We start from the raw sequence: 27,007 nt of genomic DNA, 5'->3' as shown, positions 1-27,007 counted from the left end.
AACGTGGTTGTGTTGGTCACTCTGGCACGAACAGCACGCTCAAGCTGATCCCAGAAGTGTTCAATGGGGTTGAGGTCAAGACTGCTGGCAGGCCATTCCATCCTCTCCACTCCCACATTCTGGAGGTAGTCTCTGATAAACCACGCCCTGTGGGGGCGAGCGTTGTCATCTTAGAGGATAGAGTTCGGTCCCAGACTGTGGAGATATGGGATTACCACTGGTTGCAGAATCTCATCTCTACAGCTCTCTGCATTGATATAGCCTTCAATGATGACAAGCCTCGTTTTTCCAGTGAGGGAGATGCCGCCCCACACCATCACACTGCCTCCACCAAAAGGTGTTACTCTATTGCTGCAGCAATCAGCATAGCATTCTCCGCGTCACCAAACGAGTCAATGACAGAATAAGCTGTTTGGCATTGCCAGAGAAGATTTGGCAAATTTTTCGTGGGCGCAACCCACATACTCAGCGCTGCTGCTCATCCCTCAAATGCAGGGAACTAAACAGGCTTTCCAACAGGATAATATTTATTGCCAAAAAGCATTGTTACCACAGAGAAATAATCTACCAAACACAAATTTCCTTATTTGTTAAGTTTATTAGAAGTTGGGTCCAGACTATTTTAATGATAGCTAGACAGATTATTTTAAGAGGATGGAAGAATGAAGGGGTGTCGTCAATCCAGGAGTGGGCTTGTGAGATGGGTGGCAGCGTTCGAAAATATGTCATATAAACGCCAGATTGCCAGATTGGATGTCTTTACTAGAAAATGGGGAAAGTATCTGAACTATCTGAGGGCTGCTAAGAAGCTTTGTGCTGGGGAGAGACGTGTATGATGGGCTTATGGTGTTGTCATTTAAACATATGTTTATTTGGTTTATGGTTTTATTTTGTTACTATTTTGTTAAATGGTCTTGAATATTGTAGTTACTGTGTCAACTTTTCTTGATATTTGTCTGACTCTAGTGGGTGGTGATGACAAACAGGAATTGTATGTTTGGTGTCTTGTTAAAAACATTGAGACACTGATACAGATATAGAGTGTGTATAAACTGTGTTGCTTTTCACCTGGATTATGTGTTTAATTTCTCCGTATTTGTCTCATATAGTTTGCTCTTCGCTCTGCTGCCAGTAGACTTGTGGTGATTGGTCATATACTGCAAACCCCGCCGCTTTTATGTGAAGGCTAGATTGGGAAACCCTGGGTTGATTTACCGAGTTGATAACCACAGTCGCGTGACCGTTTAGTGTAACTATGTTATGGTTATTAAAGCCACGTAACATAAATATATCCTGGGTATGTTAACCAGGCCTAAGGTAGTCTTCTTCTCTTACACTTTAAACTTGATGCAGCAGATTTTATACTAAGAGCTGCATTTCGGTCTGAAACTGTCCCACAACGTTTTTGGCCAAATCAAAGTGAAATTAATTTTATTGATGAATTATTATCTGTGATGAATACCAATAGACTAAACCATTTTCAAATTGGTGTTCCATTAGCTGCAATATACCAGCAGTGTCAAATGGACTTCAGCAAATCAGGGCCAAGCATTAAAACATAATCCAAAGGGCCATTGCCATTCAAATAACCTGGGGCCTTTGCCTGTTTGACAATACAGCCTTGCCAAAATAAATTTCTTTTGAAATGCTTTTTCATAACTACATGTCTAAAAATACACGTTTAATTAAACAAATACTTTATCCACTGTTTAATCTATAAAATTAAGTGATTGAAACATGCTCATCACAAATTCCCGGGGTCTAAAGGGACGTCCTATATTGTCTAGCTTTCCTACAACAGACACTTTACAGATTAGATCAGAGTAGATCTAGACCACACTCTATAACAGGGGTATTTAATGTTTTTTTAAGCCAATGACCCCTTTCCTGAAAGAGAGAGGGAACAGGGACCCCCTACTACATCCCAAAGAATTGTATTAAATTATATAAAATTGAGTTTCATGTTAAACTGGGCCTACAATAACATGTAGGGCGGTCTAAAGCCTTGATACATACCTTTTAGTGCATGGAATACTAAGCTATTAAAATAATAACTGATTTTAGAAATCATCTTTTAATGTTAAACATATATGTAGCACAGTGGATCCTTAGGATTAACTATCTGTGGATGGATACCTTAGTGACTATATAGGCCAGTAAACCCATCATCAATGTTTTTTTCATAAATAGCTGATTTATATGTGCTAAGAATATGTCGGATTCATGTTAAGACCTTTTAATTTTCTTGGAAACTTTCCAAAAACAATAATTTGGAGGCCCCCCTGCATTGACTCTGAGGACCTCCTAGGAGTCCCGGACCCCCTGTGAAGATCTCTGCTCTATAACTTACAGAGATCCAAGCATTTGGTGCAACAGCGGCACGGAAAAACTTCCTTTTAACCTTGTGCTGTCTTCCTGTCGACCATGAATTTATTGTCCTTCGAGGTCAAAATTGAAAATGAACCTTTTTTTTTGCCGCTTTTTCCAATGCTTTTGACGCTTCTTGTCACATTTTCAACGCTTTTTAAAAACACAATCATGGTCAATAAACCTAATTTAATTGACATTATACCTAATTTTGGAGTTAAAAAAAGCAGAAATGATAACTTATCTTTACTAATAGTTAAAATTCAGAGGATGTTAATGGGATCACAGACTGGTAAATGTCAAAGTTTAGTCAGGATACTGTTTTGAATCTGTTTTAAAAAAAAAAAAAAATTTAAATGCTATACAATTGAATAAAACACCCAAAGTTCAGTGAAAGTAATCATTGATTTTACCTGCAAAGCACATCCATGCATCCAGGTTATTTTTGGGGCAATTTCGTTGAAAGAAATCTATATTTGTAACCTTTGATGTAAATTTACAGCTAAATCTCACAGTATCTTACTGTTATACAGGATCCATCCATCCATCCATCCATCTTCGTCCGCTTATCCGGTGTCGGGTCGCGGGGGGAGCAGCTCCAGCAGGTTATACAGGATCATACTGTAAATTGCAATGCATTCTGGGAGAAAATAATATGACAGCACTATCTGCGAATGTTACAGATTACAGGTATGTACTGTTAATACCAGTGCATCTTGGGAAAATAAAGGAAAAGGCAGGAATTACACTGCAGCCAGTATATTACTCTAAATTCAAATAATACAGTAAGAAACTGTCTAATTACAGTAAAATACCTTAAACTTTAAAAACAGTATGCTTACTGTAAATAAACAGTAGTTCACTGGCAATGCTGCTGACAGAATATTACTGTAGATTTACGGTGAAAAACCTGTCAAATCTGACCCAAAGACAACACTAGGGTTAACAGGCAGAAACCTCAGACAAACCCTGAACTCCTAGTGGGCGGCCATCTGCCCCTAAAACCCAGACCCATCACTACCCAGAAGCCTCAGCTTATGGTCTTCGTAGCAAGCTGTTTAAGAATAGGTCACCCCGCACTTCTAATTAGTGATAAGGCAGACCAAGTCCCCCTCTGTCTGACCGGCACAGCCTACACTCAGTAATTACGCCAGTGTGATAATCCTGCCGCCTCCGAGCTGCCATTAGGAAGGAGAGAGGGGTCAAATGTTCAGAAAACTATTAGACTTTAATAATCACTCTGTGTGATCCTCGAAAAGCTCCATTCACTTAATTTAGCTTATTAAGTAAACTCTCAGACACCGTTTTTTTTTCCACACATTTGTATTTGTGATACTTTCCCAAGTATGTATAGTGTACTTGTCTGTATATTGTTGTCTATTTATCTGCATGTGAAAAATGAACATTTGATCGCAATAAAAAACAATCACTCTGTGTGATCTCAGTCCCAGCAGAACAAAACACAACAGCTGTGTTGGAAACACTCATTCACTCACTCACTATTATGTAGGGAATAGTGAGTGCTTATTAACCCTTTTGCAGTCTTCCCATCAACCTTGAACAAAATCTCTTTTTTTCGACGCCTTTTTTTTCAGTTTGTTTTTGCTTTTTCCAATTCCATTCCCAATGCGTATTCCAAATGTATAACACTATTCATTATATAAAACAAGTTCTCATAAAATGTAACTGTCAATAATAAGGTTGGTTTGGTCAGCAATACTACTACTAGCCTACTACTACTTAGAGCGAAGCTGAATATTTCAACCATTTATCCACTAACGTTTCTTTTAGCTTACTATTTCAAATATGTATCCAGTACATTACTTATAACTATTCAGCCATTACTTTTAACTATCTGTTTAAACTCCTGTGCTTGCTTGCTAACTAGTTTTCTCTTACCTAATTGCAACAGCAGTACAGCTCCACAATCTTTCCACGTACCCCCTGGCAACAGCAGAAGTACCCTCTGGGGTACACATACCCCTGGTTGGAAATCACTGATATAGGGAACGACCAAACCAGATTTCGGACACCATCACTGAAAACATTGTTGCATCAGTAGATGCGACGGTTATTTGTGCGACAGAGGCGGGTGCGCCCAGCATCATGTAAACAAACCAAAACAAAAATACTACAAAATGGCGAACAGACTATATAGGGAACAGTTTCTGTGATAGGGAACGGTTTCCAACACAGCTAACGGGTCGGGAATAATAAGAATAATTAATAAACAATAAATGGGTCAGGAAGAACACAAGAAGCAGACGCCTAGTCAATGTACCAGTTTTTATTGGACTTATATAGAAATACTTAAAAAAAACATGAAGTAGCACCATTACTTAAGTCTTACTTTTTATCATGTATAACTTCAAATGTCACAAAAATAAAACTCTTGATACATTTTTCAAATCTTGTCTCAGCAAATATAATATTAGTATTTGACCATGAGGTTAAAGGCCCTTTATCATAAAATAAAATATACTTTGTTCTTAAACTTTGCTCAATAAAGTACATTTACGCTCAAGTAACTTCACCTACATATACATAAACAAGTGGTAAACAAATGTATTAAAATAGAAATACTAAAACTATAGTGGTGCAACAGAAGCCTGTAATTCCCACTGGAATCTAATTCATACAAATTTTTAGAAAGCATAAACGGTTTCTTTGTGTTCAACTTACTAAGTTTTGTACATTTCAATGTTTCATAATAATATAGAATAAAATATGCTTTATATTACTGAATAAAAAATATGCTGGGTGAAGCAGATTTTAAAAGACTTTCTTGTTATGTTTTTTGCTGAACCTATAAAAAAAAAAAAAAACTCCATCCCAACAGAATACTGTCAAATGCAATACACAATTTTGTGGACTCGGATTTCCCATCCCACAGTCGTGCGATATTAAAATAATACAGTGATCAATGCCATAAGGCCATACTTAAAAAATAAACAAGATTTCAACCCAGCTACAAAAAGTTCACTGAACTTAAATTAAAATATCTGTAAACATCTTGGCGATAAGAAATATAATCTTTCAAGTCAAAAAAAGAATAAAATACTTCGATCTGTATTAATGTCATTTAACCAACGTGTGGAAATTGATTCTATACATGTAGGATATGTACCCTGTCGCTCAAGCTGCAGTATCTCTGGAAGTCAGCCGTCCTGTTGGGGCTGGAGCCCTCCGTGTTCCCCAGCCATGCCATGGCCCCCCCCCTCACTACATTCAAATCGGCAAAACTGGGAGGGCTCCGCCAGCTAACAGTCTACGGTTTGACTCAAGTACCTCCGTCCTGACCCCACTGTGTCTCTCCACTTCATAAATATAGGGTACAATGTACTAGAACTACTGATTACTATGCTGTAATATTTAAAACATGCACTTAAGATGTTGAAAATATTTCCCCACGCTACAGTATATTATTAACAACTACAAAAACGGGGGGTGTCTCTGTCCCTTCATCTGGATACTGCAGCCTCTGACATACATATGCATATATACCTATGTACACTTTTCCAAAAAAACGGATGTTTGGCTGATCCCATTAAAGCAGTACGAAGAGTCTTTTGTTTGTTCTCGCCGGTGACGAGACATAGTCAAAAGAGTCACGCTTCTTATGAAAATATACGTATAGCCTGAGTGACGCCGGCGTGGCAGACGGGGCATTTGGGTTCGCTCCTCTCGCAGATGCGGTTGGCACACTCCATGCAGAAGAGGTTGTGCCCGCAGGGGACCAGCGCAGCGATGACCTCGCTCTCGAAGCACACCGAGCAGTCGCGGCTGCCCTTGCGGCTGGTGCCGGAGGAGGTGGAGGAGGAGGAGGACGACGACGACGACGAGGCCGAGGAGTCGCACGGAACCCCGGGGAGGTGGGGCCCCGGCAGAGAAGAGTAGCCGGGGAAACTGAGCGGGCCGCCGCCCGGGTCGCTGCGCACCCTCCGGGCCAACGGGTGCTCGCCGTGACCGGCGCTGTGGCCGTGGAGCGGTGGCGAGAGCCTGGGCTGCGGGGTGCAACCGTTACCCCGCCTGTGACTAGCCGCTATCCCGTTGGCGTTGGTGGGGAATATGGCTGAGGTGGAGCTGGGGGTGGGGGAGCTGCCTCCGGTGGAGGAGGGTGTCATGCGACTGTCGTACTGGGACCACAGGAGGCCTGGCGGTGGCGGCGGCGTGGGGTTGAACCCCGGCGAGGAGTCAAAAGTCAGATCAGCGCAGTCGGGCGATATGGTCTCACTCCCGTACACAAAGCCGTTGATGTTGTTGTTATTGTTGTTGCCGTTGTTGTTGTTGTTGGCGGCGGTGTAGCTGAGCGCCGGGCTGGGGGGGCTGTAGTCGGCCATTCGCGAGCCGTTGTTGCCGAAGTAGGAGTCCGTGGAGGCGCTTCCCAGGGACGAGGACGAGTCGTTGCGGTAGTTGGAGAAGGGCTTGCGCGCCGAGCTGGGGGTCATCCCGGCGCCGGGTTTGGACCACAGGATGGCATGGCCATGCAGATCTAAACCCACGTCCGTCCCGTTGGCGTGGAAGTCGTTCTCGTCCTGAAGCTCGATGAGGCCCCCCGTCCTCATGGCAATGTGGGCCTCGATCTCTTCGCGTGCCCGGTCCACGTTCTCCGGCATCCCCGTCACCTCGAACACCGGCTCCTTGTCTCGGCTGGGCGTCACGATGTAGGTATGGGTCTGCTGCTGGATGCGCTTGATGGTGGCGCCCTTGGGGCCTACAACCAGCCCCACCACGCGGTACGGCACCCTCACCTGGATGGTGGTCTGTCCGGGCAGGTTCGGGGGTCCAGGGACCGGGGTGCCGCTCCCATTCAGGCTGGTGTTTTTGTTCCTGGAGGCCCGGATCATGGAGAAGTGCTCGGCGGCAGAGATGATCTCCCTCCTGGCCATGGCCACGTCTTCCCTCCGGCCCGTCACCACAAACACCGGCTCCTCGCCTCGAACCGGCGTCTTGATGTAGGTGTTGGTCTTCGCTCTCAGCGCTTTGATCTTGCAACCTGAGGCAGGGAGACAAAAAAAAAAAGGGGGCGAAAGGTGAGGCCAGGTTCCAAAGTAACAACAGCTCAAATAATAATATATTTCATGCGTTAAATCATTTCTTATGGACTAGTCCAAACAGCTGCTGAATGTTTATTATGGTTTCTTTCAAAAGGCCAGCGGGCCTCAGAAATCGGGTGAAACCACCCCTCTTTTTGGAGAAGAACAAATTCAAAACACATGCTGCACCACCACAAACATACAGCGGGACAAAAATAACTCTCAAAGAAAGCTCACTCCTGGGTCTGGGATGATCCCTGTTCCTTTACTACAATATAGTCGGCCATCTACAACAGCTGTTGTTAGACTCTTGGTCCTTATTTTATACTAATAGCATTATGGAAAGAGGGGAGAGCTACTTAATCACTTCACAGCCTGGCACCGCTGCAGAAAGTTGCATTCCAATACCCTCAAACAGCACATACACACATCTCTTTATGATCAAACTGGGACCGGCTGAGGAAACAGCCTTAGAAGAATGACATAATTAGCAGAGCAAAGCCCGCTGAGTGGGACAGGGTGATGTAACCAGGAATGAAGGGGAGAGTAAGCACACCTAAACTCAGTCTTCACAGACAATTTAAACCGTTGACATAAATTCATAATGAGTTACTATCAAATGAATGTAGGTTAAATGAGGATAGGGTCTCTTTTATGGAGGCTCCCTGCCTTAAAATAATCCCAGAGGTCACAGTTAATCCACGATTTAATTTCCATTTTGTAACCTGATATAACCTGACAAAAGGGGGTTATCTGGTGTAAATAGATCTACTTGAAAACATGTCCCACTAGGGGTGTAACGATACGGTGCCATGTATCGATTCAAAGATCCACGAACCAATATTAATGATGCAAAGTGAAAATATCGATTCAATATCGTCTGTGAGGTAACCCTTGATTTTAGATTCCCACATTATATTTTGTCTTTTCATTCAAAATAATAGGTTGTTTTTTTTAATTTAAATGCCTAGAAGAGCTCGGTTATAAAACTGACTGACATTTTAGTTACTTTTTTGAGTTGATATAAATGGAACTGTGTTAAATAGGCATATGACATTGTCTCATATCGATAGCAGACCCCTGAATAGAATCAAAATCGTAAAAGACTTTAATCAGTAAATATATCAGTGTCCAAAGAATCAATATAATATTGTATCGCGATAGAACTTGTGATTTACACCTAGGACTGGGATATATGAATACTATATCAACATTGATATATGGGGCTAGATATTATTTTAGATTTTGGATATTGTGATAGGACACAAGTGTTGGACACGTGTCTTTTCCTGGTTTCAAAGGCTGCATTACAGTAAAGTGATGTCATTTTCTGAACCAACCAGACTGGTTTTATCATTTGCCTTTACCCACTTAAGTCATTGTATCCACATTATTGGTGAATATTTACCAAAACTGTCATTGTGTTTTAATAGTTTGTGAAAGCACCAATAGTCAACCCTACAATATCAATGTCGATGTTTGGTCAAAAACATATCGTCATATTTCATTTTCTCCATATGGCCCAGCTCTATTTACACCCATATGACCCACTGTAGTCGTTTTAAAGTGGAGGGTGGGGGTATGTGGTTCCTTTGTTTTTCTGGGAACAACAACAACAGCAGCAGCAGTGTTGCAGGGAGGGGGAAAAGATTCCGCATATATGTAACCAAGTACCGCCCAACTGTGTGTTAGCTGGGTCTGTGTGTGCAGCTATGGGCGTCCTCTGCCTGTGGTAAGGTAACATCGTGACTGTTGTCCTAATTTGATCCTGTAACGTTACAGCTCATTATCTTGAACGTTAAATGAAACCGGGGAACGATTTGCAAGCCGTGTATGAACAAAGACAGACACATCTGGAGTTATTAAGAGCCAGTGTTCCCTGCAAGCTCAGAGTTTGGTGACTTAAAACGTTACATGTCCTAATTTACCAAATCACGTTAATGATTAAAATAGCATGTCAAGTCAGCGGCCATTGCTGCACTTTAGCCTACCTAGACGTTTTGGAAGTGTCTGTAATGTTATTTAGATGCAAGGAGTTTACTTAGCTAGCCTACGTGCCGTTCTCTTTTCCCAAAACTAAACTACATTCATTTTTTTATATATATTTTAAATGTGTACCTTTACATACCTACAAAAGTATACACATCAGAAAATGACTTTATTTTATCGGTTGTTTCGGCGCACTCAATTCGGCATATACAGACACATCTAAAAAGGCTTTTATTTTACTTAAATGTCAACTTTTTGAATTGGTTTATACTACTCGCTGTCGCCCACAACGGTGTATTTATGGAGGAGGAACAATGTGCAACTAACTGGCGAGACACTAATAAAAGTTAGCGTTTTATTGAACTGTTTACTGCCTGTTGGATTATAGAGATGCCGAATTGACTAGTATAGCTTCACATTTAGATAATAGATATTACAAGGCAGGTTAAGTGCTTGTGCACGGAAGCAATGCTGTGTTAAAATAAGACGTATGCAGTATTCCGGCGTGTATTGGCATTCTTGTCCTCCCACACAGGATAATAGCTCGGGACGTGCTCATACCTGAGTTTGGGTGCATGGCCGTGTAGCTCACGTTACTACTGAGCTGCGAAACATGACAAATATAAAGCTTAACTGACTAGAAACAGAGAAACACACACCCTGTCTGCCTACAATCTCAGCCACATGCTCGGAGCTGGGAACCGGTACGCATTCGGTCATGTTGACGCTCTTTTTCCGGGGCTCCTGGTTGTCGTACAGGGAGTTCTCGTCGTTGTCCAAGCCGAGCAAGGAGAGCTGGTCCAGGGCGATCTGCAGGGCTCTCTGGTCGTCCAGTCCATCTCCCTGGACGCTGCTGTCGGCGAAGAGCGAGCTGGGCATCTTTGCGACTTTGCAGCGTTGCGGGATCGGATAAAAGGCAAACGGAAGGAGGGTAAAGAAGGAGTGAACGGGGGAGAACGACAGGAGAGGGGAGGAGGAGGGGAGAGGAACCGGACCCGGTTCTCAAAGACAACTGGTCAGTGGAAATCAGTGCGGCTGCGGGAGGAAAGAAAAACAGTGCAAGGAGCTACAAAAAAACATCCACACCCTTTGTTTTCCCGATAAAAAAAAAATTGGAAGTCCTGGTCCTAGCCGACCCGGGCTGTGCTGTTGCACGAAAAAAAAAACAGGGACAAATAAGCGTATTTATTCCAGAGCCGGCAGTGAAGATAGTAATAATATTCCTTCCTGACAAAGGGCCCCTCCCCGGCTGGCTTCCCTCAAGTCCTCTGTTGCTTCTGTCTGAGTCCTTGCAGAACCAGACAGAGAGATGTGCGGGTGACGTCACCGCCTGGGCAGGGGCGATGCGGTGCCGCGAGGTCATTTGCATATCCGAGAGCTGATTGGCTGCACGGGCGATGAGTGGGCGAGGTTAAGTCTAAAGGCACGCCCGCTTCTTTGTTCTCTGTCTCTCTCTTTGTCTCTCACTCCTTGTCTGTTTGCTCTAAAATCAGGCAGTTCTATAAGATGTTTAATGCAATGAAATATACAGTAGGCCTTCGTACAGTTAGAAGTTACAACAATGGACATAAACACTAATATAAACTCGATAAAAAGATATATTTATGGATTATATCTGTAAATCAGTTTTTCCCCCAGGGTAGGCCTAAATCATCTCGCCTGTTTTTCACTCTGGAGTAGAGAACTTTCACAAACATCTCATGATGAAGAGTTTAAGATAGGCTACCTCCTCTCTTATTAATATCACACAACCGTGACCACCCTTCTTTTTTTTTTGCCAAAGAACGTTTGCTGATTTGCAGTTACAGACAACAATAAACAACAGTTGATGCTGAATATAAGGGACATTTAACCTGTCAGAAAAGTGTACAGATGGGGGACAAACATTTCACATTAACCCTAATGTTGTGTTTGGGGCCCTTGTGACCTGGGCCCCAAACCTAAACCTAAACCACTCAAAACACATAGTGTACATCACTTTATTTTATCAGCTTGAGACCATGTGACTTTTCTTTAGTTTATGAAAACTACTTTTAAACATATTTGAACTGATGATATGTTTCAGAAGTGCGCTACAGACTGGCCAGTGCAACCAACCCCAAATATCTAATAATAATTTTCTTTACATAATTAAAGGTACACACTGTTGCAGAAAAATTCACCAGAATGCAGGAAAAGAAGTGTTTGATATGCATGAAATTTCAATTTAGCTAAAAAGTCGAGATCACAGCAGTGGGACCACAAACATATGAGGATGTAAAGTCCTGATAGTATTATAATATGCAGTTACCTTTTTTAACCTTTTAGAGAGGAAACTAGATTAATGACACTGCACTGACTAAGAAAAGTCAGTACACACTCTTGTTATGTAGTTTTTTTCAGTAATCATTCATTTGAAAAATAAATGTAAATAAAAACTCTTAAGCATAATGTCTCATACTACAATACATATGAGTATGTTAAACAGAACATAAAGGCTATGAAAGACTATATTAGCTCATGAGAAAATGTAAGTGGACAACATTTTTAAGAATACCAGGAATAAAAGCATAAACGTAAAGAATCAACTAACAGATTTAATTCATTTGCGCCAATCACTCTTTATTTATTTTGAAAACGTTTACTGTTTTTATAAAATGGAGAAATGTATTGTATCTCCTTGATAATTGAGCAAGCTCCATCTGCTGAAGAAGACCATGAGATGCAGTGGAAAGCTCTGGGAAAGTAAGTAAGTGAATCTTGAGTTAGGATCATTTTTGAAAATGACATGTATAGTTATTCACATTAGGACTTGCAGCTATGGCACCATAGTTATTCCAAATTTAGATTTTGAGTGTTTCAGACAAACTACAAGCTATAAATAAACCATATTAAAAGCCATTGAATTCTCTGAAAAATGGAGTGACACAAAGCAGAAAAACTATTAGCTCATGAAAAGTTTATGTTTTGGAGATACAGGCTTTTCAAATGATGATATGGTTATTTTTTAAATTCCCCATGAACTCAAATACTCTTGTGTGTGAGCAGTAGTGTTATCATGTTATTTTATCTTGGTAAGGGAGTCCTATTGGAATAAGAAAAATGTTTGAAAAAAGCCTTTAAATAGCTGTGTGCTGGGGAAAAGGGTGTACTATGTGCTTATGGTGTTATTACATATACATAAAGTATGTTTATTTGGTATGCAGTTTAGTGTCTATTTGGTAACTATTTTATTATATTGTCTTGAATGTTATGGTTGTTAGGTCATCTTTTCTTAATTGTTTTCTTAGTGAGTGGTGATCGTGAAATGTTGTAAAAAAACTAAAATTAAAATAAGTGTTAATCATTAAAAAAAAAAGAAACAGGCCTTTAATACACCTCAGATCCAGCAGTGCAGTGCTGATGACAATAGCTACAGGCCGTTTGCATATGATTTCGGCTTTTTTCTCACTAATGTGTGGCATTATGAAGCCTACACGTTAAGGACATTGCAGGGTGATGAGTTGGTGGCTTTTGTGGATGGCCATAGACCGAGAGAGGCGGGAGGATGGTGGGCCGAGGGGGGTGGGTGTGGGGCTAGGGCGGTTGGCCAACACAAAGGGGATTTCAAGCCGATTCAAAACCGTTGAGACCAGAAGCACTTTGCTTTCACACCTCACTCCTGGAGCACAATGCCAATGCTAATGAGGAGCTGCTCCGGGACTGGAGGAGGTGATGGGATGGGACCCTCTTCTTAATATTTGACACCTCGGCTCCCCCTCCCCCACCCCTCTCCCCACTACCACCCCCTCCCAATCCCTAGCAGTCTTTAATCTATTCAGTTCTATTTAGGCAAAATGTTTCTCATACTTTTTTTTTTTAATCTTGGACTTATAGATAGACGAACACTTTTGACACACATTTGATAGGATTTTGACTCATATTGTACTTTGTATATTATTTTATCGTCATTCCCAAAGAGATGTCTTGAAATTTGTTGGGGGAAAATGGCCTATAGAAACATATTGCCTGATCATTCCAAATGTTATTTCCTAAGATGAAGGTTCCAAGCCTTCTCCACACTGCTAGAAATAACTTGCGACCCCTTATGGGGGTCCCAACCACTGATTCAAAAGATAATTACCCAGTGATATACAGTATCATTTGTTTTCCATATAAAAAGTTACCTTACAACTCCACATGCTAATATGTAGGAGGTGAATTTAATCACAAAATTTGTTAACAAAAATATCTCACTTCAATGTCCATGGTTGTTCTGGAGCGTTCCATATCACATATTCTTCATCAGCAGATGAAATCATAAAAGCGGAGATAGAATAAAAAATATTTTTAAACGCAAGAATTTGATGTAGAGTATGACCTCCTACAGTAACATTTACAGCACTAATCATTGATTTCATCCAGATAGCATGCTGTTATATAACGGCAATTATATGAGAATGACCGTTCCATTTTCTTGTAAAGCTTTTTCAGTTGACATTGGAGGCACTCGAGGCTCTAGCTAGCTACAGAAACATGAACTTGAATTAGCCGCAGCGGTGAGCTATGGTTAGCAGAATGCTAAACTACCGGCTGGTCTACTGAATTTACGTTTCTTTTCACACCAGTAGGCGGTGCCACAGCTTCGGGCCTCTGCTCCTTGTAGCAGGCTGCTACCATCCAAACCAGGATTTTTTCTCAGACCGCTTGAATTAGAATATGCTGAAAGATTATTATGGAAGTTTTGCCCAACAACACAAAGAAATTTCATTTCAACAAGTTTTATTTGGTAGCTTTTGACCATATGGTTGAAGGAATTAACTTCAAGTATAAATTGCTTCCATTTTGTTGGGGAACCCCCTGGAACCAGCTGAGAACCACTGAAAGTTCATTTGTTTTCAGAGCAGAGTGCTATAGGCTACAAAGTGGGAATTGACTTGCCTTCACAGCTATCACAATATTATTTTTAACATCTGGTATTACTCAGCATTAGCACACACACAAATATAGTAGAAAATAATGTTTTTTTTTTTAAAGATTGTTTAGTTATCTTATGTGACTAAATCTCTCAAAACCATCATTCTATCTCAGCACCAAATCTGATATCCATCACATTTCCATCTCTCTACAGTTTGTTTGTGTCCACCGTGCTGGTGTAAAATTTTCCCTAAGCTTTGAGGTCCTGACAAAATAAAGTGCTACTGAATTAAATTAAGAGCCTGGTGTTGTCGGGGCGTTGCACAGGCCCACAGTGTGTCCACTGCTCTTTCTTAAGCCCAGACAGACGCTGATTGCAGCGCCATGGCTGATACTTGTTGTTTGGTATTAGGCGTTAGCCAGCTGCTTAGAGGCGATTACCCGTATGCCTTTTAATAAGAGGAAGAAAAGCTTATTCTGCTCCTACTGAGAGAGCGACCGAGACAGACAGGGCTTAGTGATCGTTCTGCCAGTCACTGTGCTGTAGCTGCAGGGCTGACACAGACACACTGGGCCATGCTGAACTGCAGGTCACAAGATACAGAGTAGCCTGTCTGCACGCTCCTCCGTCACACCCTGACCTCATATACATACACACACATGCATACTCCATAGGCAGAGGTGGAACGTAACAAATTGACAGTTACTTGCATTACTGTAATTGAGTAGTTTTCTTCTGTACTTCTACTTTTTAAAATAGTTTTTAAAAGATTTACTTTTACTTAAGTATGTTTTATTTGATACCTTGCTACATTTTTTTTGTGATTAAATCTTTTTTTTAACAACATACAAAAAAAAACAACTTGCAACATGAACTAACTAACTACGCTAAAATCACAAGCTATAAGCGAAATCCTGTTAAATTCTGCTGAAGTTGAACTCAAAGGAAATAAAGTGAACCCCTGGCCATATTTGAGCGACCACTTTGGCTTCAGGTGCAAGAAAGGCAACAGCTTTATTATGCAGTGTAAGCTGTGTTTGTGCAGAGAGACCCAAACTATTAATCAACATCAAACCTGCACAAGCATGTAGAGGTAACGTTAAGTTAAATAATACTTGTACCCTTGCATCCGTAGTTAAAAAGAAGTTCCCCCCCACCCCGCTGGTAAAGCTTTAGTGTGTGAATTATTTTTACAATAATGAACGTCCATTACATTCAAGCCATTGCCAGATGAGTTGATGCAAAGCTAGTCTATATCCTCGACGTTCCACTTCCGGGATTGCTCCGTTGCAGACGGAAATTCCGCCAGATTTCACTTATTTAGGCCAGATATCCGTTGCCTTGGGCTTCCTTTGTGTTGGCATTTTAAACTCTAGTGGATATACGAGGACTATGGTTAACCTTTTCTCAGATATCTGCAGGGTAAATCCAGACAGCTAGCTAGACTACCTGTCTGAGTTTTATGTTGCACAACTAAAACAACTTTTGAACGTTCACATGTTCCACCAAAAAAAGTTCCTTCCCGAGGCTGTTTTGCAGCAGCGCCATTGCTCCGTACGGCGCTTAGCACTGCCCAAGACGATTGTGATTGGTTGAAAGAAATGCCAATAAAACAGAGCACGTTTTTCTCCCATCCCGGAATGTTGAGTGGACTAGCCAGACCCTCCTTTGCAGCGCTGTGGTGGAGGAAGGTCTGGCAAAGCGAGACTAATGCAAAGATAATTAAGACTATCAGCTCCATTAAGTCTCTGTATTTGTCTCGCTGTGTTTAGAAATTGTTGGTCTTTCGCGCAGAAACTCCAGCGAAGATAATGAAGAGTTCATCATGTTTTTTTAATCCTCCGTGTCCTCCTTGGCTACTAGTAATTGCGTGGAGAAAGGGTGGGGGTGGTGCGGGATCACCGAAGGCTTGTGTCATGTGGCTGCACCAACAGAATTGTTGTCATTACTTATAATTCCTCATGGGGACGACAAACTACGTACTATAGCTTTAAAAAAGTAACTTTTACTCTGAGTAAATTTTAAATGAGCTACTTTTTACTTTTACTTGAGAAGATTTTTATACTGTTAATTTGACTTGATCATAAGTAAAAGTTCATCAAAGTAATAGTACTTTAACTTAAGTCAAATATTTTTGTACCTCTGTCTACAGGTTTCCTGCTGCATCTTTTCAGCAGATCACAGTACTGTTTGTGGCGGGTTCAACTACAGTATTCAATCAAAAGCTACTCCCTAGCACTTCAAATATACTCCTTCATGTCATTTTTGGCTGTGATGGATACCTTGAAGCTGCACTAATTGATATTTTGATGTTATTAATGGATTAGATATTTGTGCTTATTACCCTCTTGTAGCTGATTTTTCAAGTTGCTGCCAGCAAAACACCTCTCATTAACCTGGTTTCCAACAGTTAAAGTTTTGATGACACGCTACCTGCTCAGCACCAAACAGTAGACAGAGAAAGTTAGCTACTAGCTGGTAAACATAGTAGCACATTTAGCAGCTAAAGAGACACATTTTATTCTCAGGAGTTGGTGGAGACCAAAACCGAGTGAATATTTAACTTTCATTCACCATTTGGACACAAAAACGACTCTAAATAATTCTGCTGGATGTGTAGACAGACAATGGTTTGCTAACACAAAGCTTTATAAAGTGATTATATGTCAGATGTCATGTTTTAAGCCTGTTCTGCTGCCACACAATGGCCAAAAATCAACTGTTTTCAATCAAAAATCAACTTGTTTCAAGAATTATTTAAATGTCAAGTTTTTCTTGATTCTACTGTAGTGCAGCCAGTGTTGTGCCTGAACGCGTTCATTGAACGATAGTTCATGAACTCGTTCATATTTTGTGCGAACGTGAACTGAACGTACTGTCTGATGAACGTTACTGTGAACTCGCACGCTCTCTCAGTTTAACTTCGTTCAATAGGGTGCCAGATTTCGATAGAGCCTTCCAGGCGAAAACCCGGCTAAAACACACCGTAAACAGGCCTTAATATGTAGCGGAAAAAACACCCAATCTAGCAACACCAGCCACCATTGTTGCACCGCCACGAGTTTTATGACAAGGTCGGTGAGGATGCGAAAAATCTTACATTTCTGTGCAAACTTTGCCCGCCGGCTTTCAAAAAGAAAATCCGCACTTCAGTCACATCCACAGCAAACCTGAAACGGGATTTCTACTAACTTATTGAAATATACAGTATATTCCAACATGTTCAAATATGCTTACTTTCATGGTACCATAAAAATGGTTTTACGATTCAAATTTTACAGAAATTACTTGAAAAGATGGAACGTTTACTCAATGAATGGGTGCCAATAGCTGTCGTTACAATCAGGCATTCAGCATATTGGTTTTCCTTTGGTTTACAATGTTGAGCAGCCCTGGATGCATCAGGGTTCCTATAGGCTGCTATCATTTGAAACTTTTCAATACTAGTGCTGATACAAGTAATCAAAGGTTACTAACAAGGTTACCTATCTTACCAGATATCTTACCATTGAACTGAATATAAAAGACATCACTTAAAAAATTATATCTGATATCGCGATGATGATAAAAAAAAATATATATCATATGTATGTATATATATATATATATATATATATATATATATATATATTGTGCAACCCTAGTTTATCATGAAGCTGAAATAAAATAATTTCCCTGCTATTTTTGACAGAGTAGAAAAGCCTCAAGCACAATCCTACCACAGGACATTAAAAAACGCAGAGTGCGATTAGCCAGGGATGGATGCGTGGGATTTCCCCCTTTCTGGTCTACATATCCCTGCCTCTGCTGAATAATTTTTATCCCCACTGGGGACAACATGTATCCCCCTCCCCCTCAAAGTGATCAATGCTACGTCACCAATAGACCATATATTATATACCTAAAATAGAAGTATTTTAAATTGGGGTGGCCTCTAGCTCACCCAGTAAGAGCGTTCGCCCCATGTTGGCTGAATCCTGCAGCAGCACAGGGTTCGAATACGACCTCATCCCCCAGCTCTCTCCCCCTTTCATGTCTATCCACTTACAAATAAAGAGAAAAGCCCCAAAATAATCTTTAAAGGAAGTATTTTAAACTAAGTAAATTGCTGTAACATAAACACATAGTGCCATAGAATGATAAACTCAGAGCAGCAGTTCCTGGTTGTATTTAGTCGCTACTGAGCTCTGGGACGCCGGCTACCAGCGCAAGTCGTTTAGCCGCCAATAGGTGACTGTGAGCCGGAGGCACCGCCAGATGACGGTACTTTCAGAGGCCATTGTAGTGGAGTTTAACCAGAAAAAGTGAGCTTCATGCGGAGAAGACATTTAAGTTTAGGCACCAAAAACGACTAGTTCAGTTTAAGAAAAAGATCGTGGTTTGAATTAAAACACTCCCGAGGAACGAACAAGCGTTTCCTGGGTGAAAGTATTTTGTTGAACTCTGCTCTCCGGCTTGAAAGCGCTGTTTTATGTTGACAACACGTTGTGCTATTTCATTTTGAGATTATTTTCCATTCAATATTGAAGTTCATAAATAAGTGTTTTGGCATGGCTGGCCGAGTGGCACTATATCCATGGTAATGAAAGGGGGATTTCATTCTTGCATGTTGCTTTTTCCACAAATCGCACCCTGAAAACACGGCAGTGTCACCCAGCTAAGGAAGGTTTCATTGTGTTACAAAATGCATCTCCTGAAGCTGTGGAGTGGAAAAAAAGGCAGGAACCTCCGATATATCAGATGGAGATGGAAGGATGTAGTGTGCTTGGGTGGTTTAGGGACCGGATGGCACGTAGCACACAGGCGCACACACACACACATACATAAGGTGGTTTGTTGCAGGCATTTTTCTTTTGTGGTAGTGCAAAAGGTGAACTATTGGTTTATGGCAGGTTAACAGGACAAAACTGGTGTGTGTGTGTGTGTGTGTGTGTGTGTGTGTGTGTGTAAACCACAGACTTTAACCCGATCCAGACTCAAGGTTAGACAAAGGATAAATGGGACACTTTGGTTTGGGTTGCGGTGCATTTCTACACAGGAAAGCTTCTTTCCTTACAGTTTTTTTTTATACATCACTGTATGCAACCACTGAAGTGAAAGCCTCTTTGTTCTAATCAGGGGAATCATTCGGTGTGTAAGTAGTATTAATCGTCCCGCCACTAATCCACATACCGCGGAAACCAAAACAAACAAAAACCCTTGAAAGAGTTGAGGCTAGGACGACGGGAGCTGTCACTGAGGATGTCTTGAGTAGAATGAAATCGTTTTCAAGTCAAGAACATAATTGGCGCGTGTTATGCATGGCATTCTGGCAAATAACAGATGATAAAGGAAGGACGATTTATTTCCTCTTCTTGTTGACAGCTGGATAGGGAAAGGTAACTGAAGTTGGGTATGTGCTCATCAGTATGCATGTATTCTCTTTGTGTGTGCGTGTGTGTGTGTGTGTGTGTGTGTGTGTGTGTGTGTGTTGTTTTTAATCTACTTCTTGATGTTAAGGCGGGAGAAAGTGAATGGTTTTTATTCCACATACATGCAGCGGGGCAGCCTGCTTTGAAGTGTTGAAGTGTAAAGGTAGGGCTGCACAATATATACCGTTTTTTTATCGTTATCACGACATCAACTGGCGCAATAAACACAGCGGGAGTTTTTTTGTTGTTAGTTGAATGAAAATATCAGCTGAAAACTGCACTTTAACCCTCTGAGGTCTAAGGGCATTCTCACATAGCTTCTTAAATTTACCTTTTTAGGGTATTTGCATATATCTGATCCCCATGTGTTTCATATGAAAACGTTCCAACGTTGATGTTGGCTTTTTGAAATCCCTGAAATCTCTTATGATGTGTTGTACGAGTTGTTTTGGTGCTTGAAATAAGTTTACCAAAGTCTTTTATATATGTTATATATGATTAAAATAGTAAATAACTGTCTGAAATGAAATTTTGTAATATCGCTTTTTGAGTAGAAGTTTGGTCAAACATTCATTTTGGTGAGTCTTTCGTCCTCAGAGGGTAAACTTGTAACTAGCTATGTTTCCATCCACTTGACAATTATCTGAAGTTCGCAAAAAACTGTTTTGTCACATGCTGTTTCAAATCGAATATCGAATAGATTTGAGACATTTTAAGGTGTTTCCATTCATTTAGGCACTGAATCGCACAACATTCAAGCTAACATTTGCGAACAAAGTTTTGCTAGCCCATATGGATTGTGCCGTCTACCTACAAATGATTAATACTGCACATGTTGTAACAGTGCTTATGTGCCAGCTGATAGCGATATATCAAGCTATAAGAAGAAGACGATGACGACTCTATCAACACTGCTATGATGATGCAGATGCACAGAAATGCCAGATGACAACGGAGGCGGCCTGTGGGTTGGGAACGACAAAAGACAATGGTCTCTCGTCTCCTCGTTCGTCCACTTATAGGTTGACACCCACCGGGTCTGCAAAGAAAGCAGAAATACGTCTTATGGCGGTTTGCAACCATAAAATGACCTAAAACGTAATCGCAATTCATTATTTATTCAGGAAATAACGTTTCCATCAGCATTTATCTTATAAGTCGTTTACCGATAGAAAATCCGATGACATCGATGGTACAAACTTTGTGTCCATATTCATGAAATTCAATCATATTTTACTGTTTCCATAACTCATTCTTCATTCAGTATTACTTCATTCGCATAAAAACGTGTGGATGGAAACATGGCTAGTGTCATTCTTTTTTAGTGGTGCCATTCATATTCAATTCAATGTTACATTTGTTCAATAAAGAACGTTGGTAATGATTTCCTTTCATTTGTTTTAAATTCAACACGCAGTTTGTTGTATTTTAGCAGAATACTGAGAGCAGCAGAACTGAGAACACTTTAAAATCTGTTTATTTATCGCACGTAATATCATTATCACGATAGTCAACAACGTTATCGCATATCGCATGTTTTCCTCATATTGTGCTGCCCTATTTGAAGGTTTAGAAATGGTGCAGGCTATGTGCTGGGATCTGCAGGTATGGATGCAGCGCAGTCTGCCTCTCCCTCCCTTTTCTCTTTCTGCCTCGTCCCATTTCCATCTTTTCCCCTTATCACTCTCTCCCCCTTCTGCTTCTTCCATGCGTCCCTCCTTTTTTTGTGACTGTTTTCTCCCTCCTCTCGTCTTCCTCCCATCTCTGTATCTCCTCCCTCCCTCCCCTCTTCGCTCTGACACACTGAACTGAAGTGGCACTGCTTCCCTGCGCTGTGATTGGCTGCCTGCCAGACGCTGGCTGAGCCAAGCAGCACAGCGGCAGGGCAGCTGGAGCCGGCGGCCCACAATGCACCACAGCGCACCGTTCACCCTCCTCCTCCTTCATCCCACCATCCCCTCCTCCTCCTCCTCCTTCCCCTCGACAGCCAGCCACAACCCAGCTCTTTGTCTTTGCCTCCCTCTCCTTCTCTTCTGAGTCTACATCCACTCTGTCTTGGTTTTACAAAACAAATATCTTTTGCAATGTATATGGCGTTTCCGAGCCCCTAAAACGGAGACATTTGGAAACGCTACTGCCCCTATTTTAATTTGAAAACTCCGGGGTTGGTTAGTTGTCTGGACGGGAACCTTTGGAAATGATTATTGGTTAGGTAGGCTTACATACCCTTCAGTAAGGCCGGTTATACACTGGATGCGTCGCGCGAGCATGTCAGCTGTGTGGCGTGTCCGTTTTTATTTCGGCTCCCATGTTAACAGGTTAGAGCTTACACACTGCCTGCGTGACACGCACGTCTCAGGCCGAAAACGCGTGCCTGCTAGTAATAGAACCGACGCCTATTTTTCACGTTGGAAGCATTTCCAGGCAAAATAGAATAGGAAAATATGTGTATATGTCATTTAGACACAAATACATATAATAAATGACATGTTGATGTTTGAAAGTCTAGGTTTTGATATAAATGCAGCTATATAAATGTAATAAAAAAAATCGATTTTCTAATATTGCACCTGTCAATACAGAACGAAATATTCTGTAGCCCATTTTGCCGTCAATACTGCTGACGTTGTCTTTGCTGTAATCAAATCAGTATATATTTATGTTTAACATGGTATTTCATTTTAGCAATGGGAAACATACATGTGTCCAGACAAGGCTAGCAGCAGCAGCACCGTCAGACACGTTTCTGGTGTGTAAAGACATAGAAAAATCCACGCAGCCGCCACGCAGCTGACACGCAACAGAAACGCCACGCTCACGCCATGCAGGCAGTGTGTAACCGGCCTAAGAGTTCCACCTTGTATACGAATGGTCATGTGTAGGGGTGACCCTGAATAGTTGAATGTTTCGATCGAAGGAGCCTGATTCGACTGCAACTGTCTCACAGTCGAATGTTCACATCGCCGTAAAGCCCAGTTCAGACCAAAGATTCTAGATGAGACGAGTGTAAACTTGCAGCTCCTTGCAACGCGCCGGTCTGCAGCGTTCTGAAACCTGCCAGTTCACACTAATGAGACGAGACGAGACGGTGTATGATCTCCATAGCAACGACTCTTTGAACTTCCATTCAAACATCCGACTCTCTCGCTTTTTTTTGTACCTGGATATCATTTGTTGGGTCTAAATATGAATGTGGATAACTTTAGTGATAGTGAGATACTTGCTACAGCTGCATTTGATTCACTGCTATGTGTTAACAACGCTCAGTCACTCTAGGATGCTCGACCACATTCCACATCGGTTTTGTCTCGTCCCAAATCTTTGAAGCTTTAAATAAATCTTTTTAAAGTGGGTAAATAATCCAACCTCCACGTGACGTGGTTACGTGATTTATGTTTCACTTTCCATGATCCGTGACCAGACGGTCGCCCCCACCCACATGATTCAACGATCGACGATAGACAAGACTTGACAATTCCGATTCGACTATGAAAAGTCTTAGTTGGGGACACCCCTAGTCATGTGGTATGTGTTGTCAGACATGTAAATATGGATGGAGATTGAAAGAAAGGCCGTTTAATAATGAAAATGTAATAGCAGTGTTGTAGTCAAGACCATCTAAACCAAGACCAAGTCAACACCAAGACCAGAGTGTGACCAAGTCAAGACCAAGCAGCCCGTTCTCATGGCAGTTCGTGATATAGTCACGTTATTGAATCTATTGAGCCGTGGACAGGACACGATAATGTCGTTTTTTTCATGTGGTGATTATGGTAAGCATATTTCATGATCACAGAACGATGACGGTAGCGAGTAGTATTAATAAGGCGAAAGTCCGCACAGGGAGGTTGGTCGGAGTGGTGGATGGGTGAAACAACACAGGACTTTCACCCCGGAGACCGGGTATCGCGTCCCGCGTGTTGCAGTTCCTTTTCTCGTTAATATCTTCCTAACCACAACCGTCCCGCTGTTGTCGCCGTGTCCCGCGTGTGACGGTTCCTTTTCCCGTTCTTCTTTTCCTAACCACAACCGTCCAGTTGTTGTGGCGTTTCATTTCCCCGTTGTTGTGTGCCCCTGCGCCCAGGGATCGTGTCCTGCGAGTGGCGGCCCCCTGTTGTTGTGGCCGGCGTGTGGCATTTAGTTTCCCTATTGTTGTGTGCCCCTGCGCCTGGGGATGCTCCCGGGGATCGCGTCCCACATGTGGCGGTCCGTCCTATTGTTGTGGCCGGCATGTGGCGCCTCATTTCCCCGTTGTTGCGTCCCCCAGAGCAGGATTGAAAATCGTGACCTGTACACATTCAAAATTTGTGACGTGTACACAAAATAAACGTCAAAATCGTGACCTGTAAACGTATCAATAAATCTAAATAACGTGACTATTTCACGACCTGGCGTGAGACCGGGTTGGAACAGAACCAGAGTGTATGGAGACCAAGACAAGACCAAGACCAGACCAGTGCCAGACAGCCAGAACTTCTTCTCCTCTCTTCCGCATTCACGTTCTTGGTAGTGCATGTTAAAGGGCCGGGGAGAAGGAATGAACAGTATAGCAAATTCCGAATTAGAAATTAGTCAAGTTATTTGTTGCATTTGAAGCAGGAAGTTTTACATCCAATCACAGTAAGGATGTTAAGACATACATCAGACAATGCACAGGCAATTTAGTGAAATCCCTGCGGTTGTGGTCTTGACCGGTCTTCAAATAAAATCCTATCTATCCTAGCCCATTATCCGAGACCGAGACAAGACCGAGTAAAAATGCGATTCATTTCGAGACAAGACTGAGACGTTTAAAAAAATTTGAGACCCAGACCGATCTCGAGTATTACAACACTGTGTACTAGTGTGAATGTAGCCTGATATTCAGTCAATTGCTGACCAGCTCAAGGTGTCATGCGAATATAGACCGTCCAAATAAAGTCCAAATCCAAATAAATGATCAGAGACGAGGTTGGTTTGGGCAACTTAAAATAATTTATTGTAAACCCAAAAAAATACAATGTTAATTTAAAATATAACTATAATCAATAAGCTTAAAAACAAAACCAACACAACACAAACAAATCAACCAAAAATACAAAACACAGTAGAAAAGGGTAATTTAATTCAGATAAAGACTATTAAAGTGAAACTGTTTGAGTGGTCAAAATGCTTATTGTGGGTGGATCATATAACCAAAGAAACAAAAACTACAAATAAACACAACATGCAAAATATTGAAAGAAATCAACCCAAATCACATTAAAGCTCATTAAAACCATGCAATGTTACTGATAAAATGAACCAGTTATACGTCACCACCTCTACAAATAACTTGAGCAACCACTAAATTCTCAGGCCAGAGTAAAAGTCACTCCTAATAGACAATAGCCAAACTAAATGAACCCCCCTCAATACAAACATAAAACCCGCTCATAAAAAGATACAGAAAAGTTAAGATTAGAAAGATACAGGTAAGCTAAGTAAATAAACTCGAACTAGGCAAAACAGCAGCGGCGCTGCACTCTGCATGGACAGAGAAAAAAACAAGAAGTCAATGTCTATCCTGGCATAGCAAAAACACACAATAAGAGTGACCAACAGTAAAAGTACCTTGCTATCTCCTCCAGCAAACCACGGAGCATAAATCAGAACAGCACACGAGGCACATCAGGCCGTGACAACAGCAGACAAAAGGGGAAAGTCGGAGCGTACCGGACGGGCATTTATTTCCGTGCGTCTCACGTGATATCTCACGTGACATGTCTCACGTGACAGGCACTTAACCTACCGGTTACATTACCATAACCATAGAGGTAGCAGGTCAGTTAATACTTATATGAATAATTTTTATAATGGTCATATCCAGGGTGTTGATTTGTGAAAAAAGCAGATGGGCGGGGGGATGTTTTTGGATCATGCACAACAATACAAAACATCCAAGAATTAAATCCCCCTTCCAATACCATGGATATAGTGCCACTCGGCCAGCCATGCCAAGAGACTTATTTATGCACTTCAATATCCAATGGAAAATAATCTCAACATGAAATAGCACAACGTGGTGTCAACATAAAACACAGCGCGGAAAGCAGAGTTCACTTCAGGGTGAAAACACAATACTTTCACCCAGGAAACGCTTGTTGGTTCCTCGGGAGTGTTTTATCCAAACCAGGATCTTTTTCCTAAACTCAACGAGTCGTTTTGGTGACTAAACTTAACTGTCAGCGCCTCATGATGCTAACTTTTTCTGGCTAAACTCCACTACCACTGCCCCTGAAAGGACCGTCATCTGGCACAGTCACCTATTGGCAGCTAAACAACTGGCGCTGGTAGCCGGTGTCCTGGATACGGTGGCCGGGAAGTGCAATGCAACATTACAAAGAATGAAACACTTTTACATTTTGGAAAACAAATTTACATTTTGGAAAACAAAATAACATTTTAGAAAACAAATTTACATTTTGGAAAACAAAATAACATTTTAGAAAACAAATTTACATTTTGGAAAACAAAATAACATTTTAGAAAACAAATTTACATTTTGGAAAACAAAATGACATTTTCGAAAACAAATTTACATTTTGGAAAACAAAATAACATTTTAGAAAACAAATTTACTTTTTGGAAAACAAAATAACATTTTTAGAAAAACAAATTTACATTTTCGAAAAACAATTTTGAAACAATTTTAGAAAACAAATTTACATTTTGTAAAACAAAATAACATTTTAGAAAAAAAATTTGAACATTTTAGAAAACAATTAAATTTGGAAAAATTTAAAAAAATTTACATTTTAGAAAACAAATTAACAAGATGCAAAACACTTTTACCAGTCCCGAAACAAATTTACAAATGACAGATTCTTCACGGAAAGGGAATGTACCACATACCGGAAGTGATGAGGTGTTGTATACATGTCGCCTTGACTACGGCAGTTATGGATCGAATGCACTCCCTTATATACTGTCTATGGGCCGTCCTTAATGCATCAGCGACAATGTAGGCAAAGGTCTAACGGAAATAAAATCACTATAAATCGTCAAAATCTCATGCGATGTTCTAGTTTTTTAAAACAAAAGACAAAGAGACTAATTAATGTGTTAATACAAAGAATATTTATTATAATCAGTTCACAGATGAGTACAAACGGAAACTTCACCCCTTCTGAACTAAGAGGTTCTGCTTCAAAGTGAAGTTTAAACACTAATGATTCATTTATTTCTGCATGTATTTATTTATTTAACGAGACTTTGACGCGTGTTTCGTCGTTCACAGTCCGAGTCCCGCCAGACTCCCTTTAGGAAACCTGTGATTTAAACTTCAGCAGGCTGTGACAGTCCGCTCC

At 41.1% G+C, this 27,007-nt stretch overlaps 1 protein-coding gene across 1 annotated transcript; it reads right to left on the bottom strand.

The window, feature by feature from the left end:
* Nucleotides 1–4,634: 4,634 nt before the first annotated feature.
* On the bottom strand, nt 4,635–10,678 carry mex3b (mex-3 RNA binding family member B). Its single transcript, XM_039794990.1, has 2 exons — nt 10,052–10,678; nt 4,635–7,363 (listed from the first exon to the last, which is right to left on the bottom strand). Exons 1-2 carry the CDS (start codon nt 10,269–10,271, stop codon nt 5,985–5,987), a joined length of 1,599 nt encoding a protein of 532 aa, XP_039650924.1. The 5' UTR covers nt 10,272–10,678; the 3' UTR covers nt 4,635–5,984.
* Nucleotides 10,679–27,007: the final 16,329 nt, after the last annotated feature.

This window comes from Perca fluviatilis, chromosome 3 (assembly GCF_010015445.1).
Source record: "Perca fluviatilis chromosome 3, GENO_Pfluv_1.0, whole genome shotgun sequence".
NCBI classification, from domain to species: Eukaryota; Metazoa; Chordata; class Actinopteri; order Perciformes; family Percidae; genus Perca; species Perca fluviatilis.
This window is presented reverse-complemented; position numbering and strand designations above follow the sequence as displayed.

Bases quoted from the DNA above. Each gene is read 5' to 3' on its own strand.
- mex3b (XM_039794990.1), bottom strand. From the start codon at position 10,271: ATGCCCAGCTCGCTCTTCGCCGACAGCAGCGTCCAGGGAGATGGACTG. The intron at 7,364-10,051 runs GTGTGTGTTTCT...TCCCTGCCTCAG, and splicing joins TGAGATTGTAGGCAGACAGG to GTTGCAAGATCAAAGCGCTG.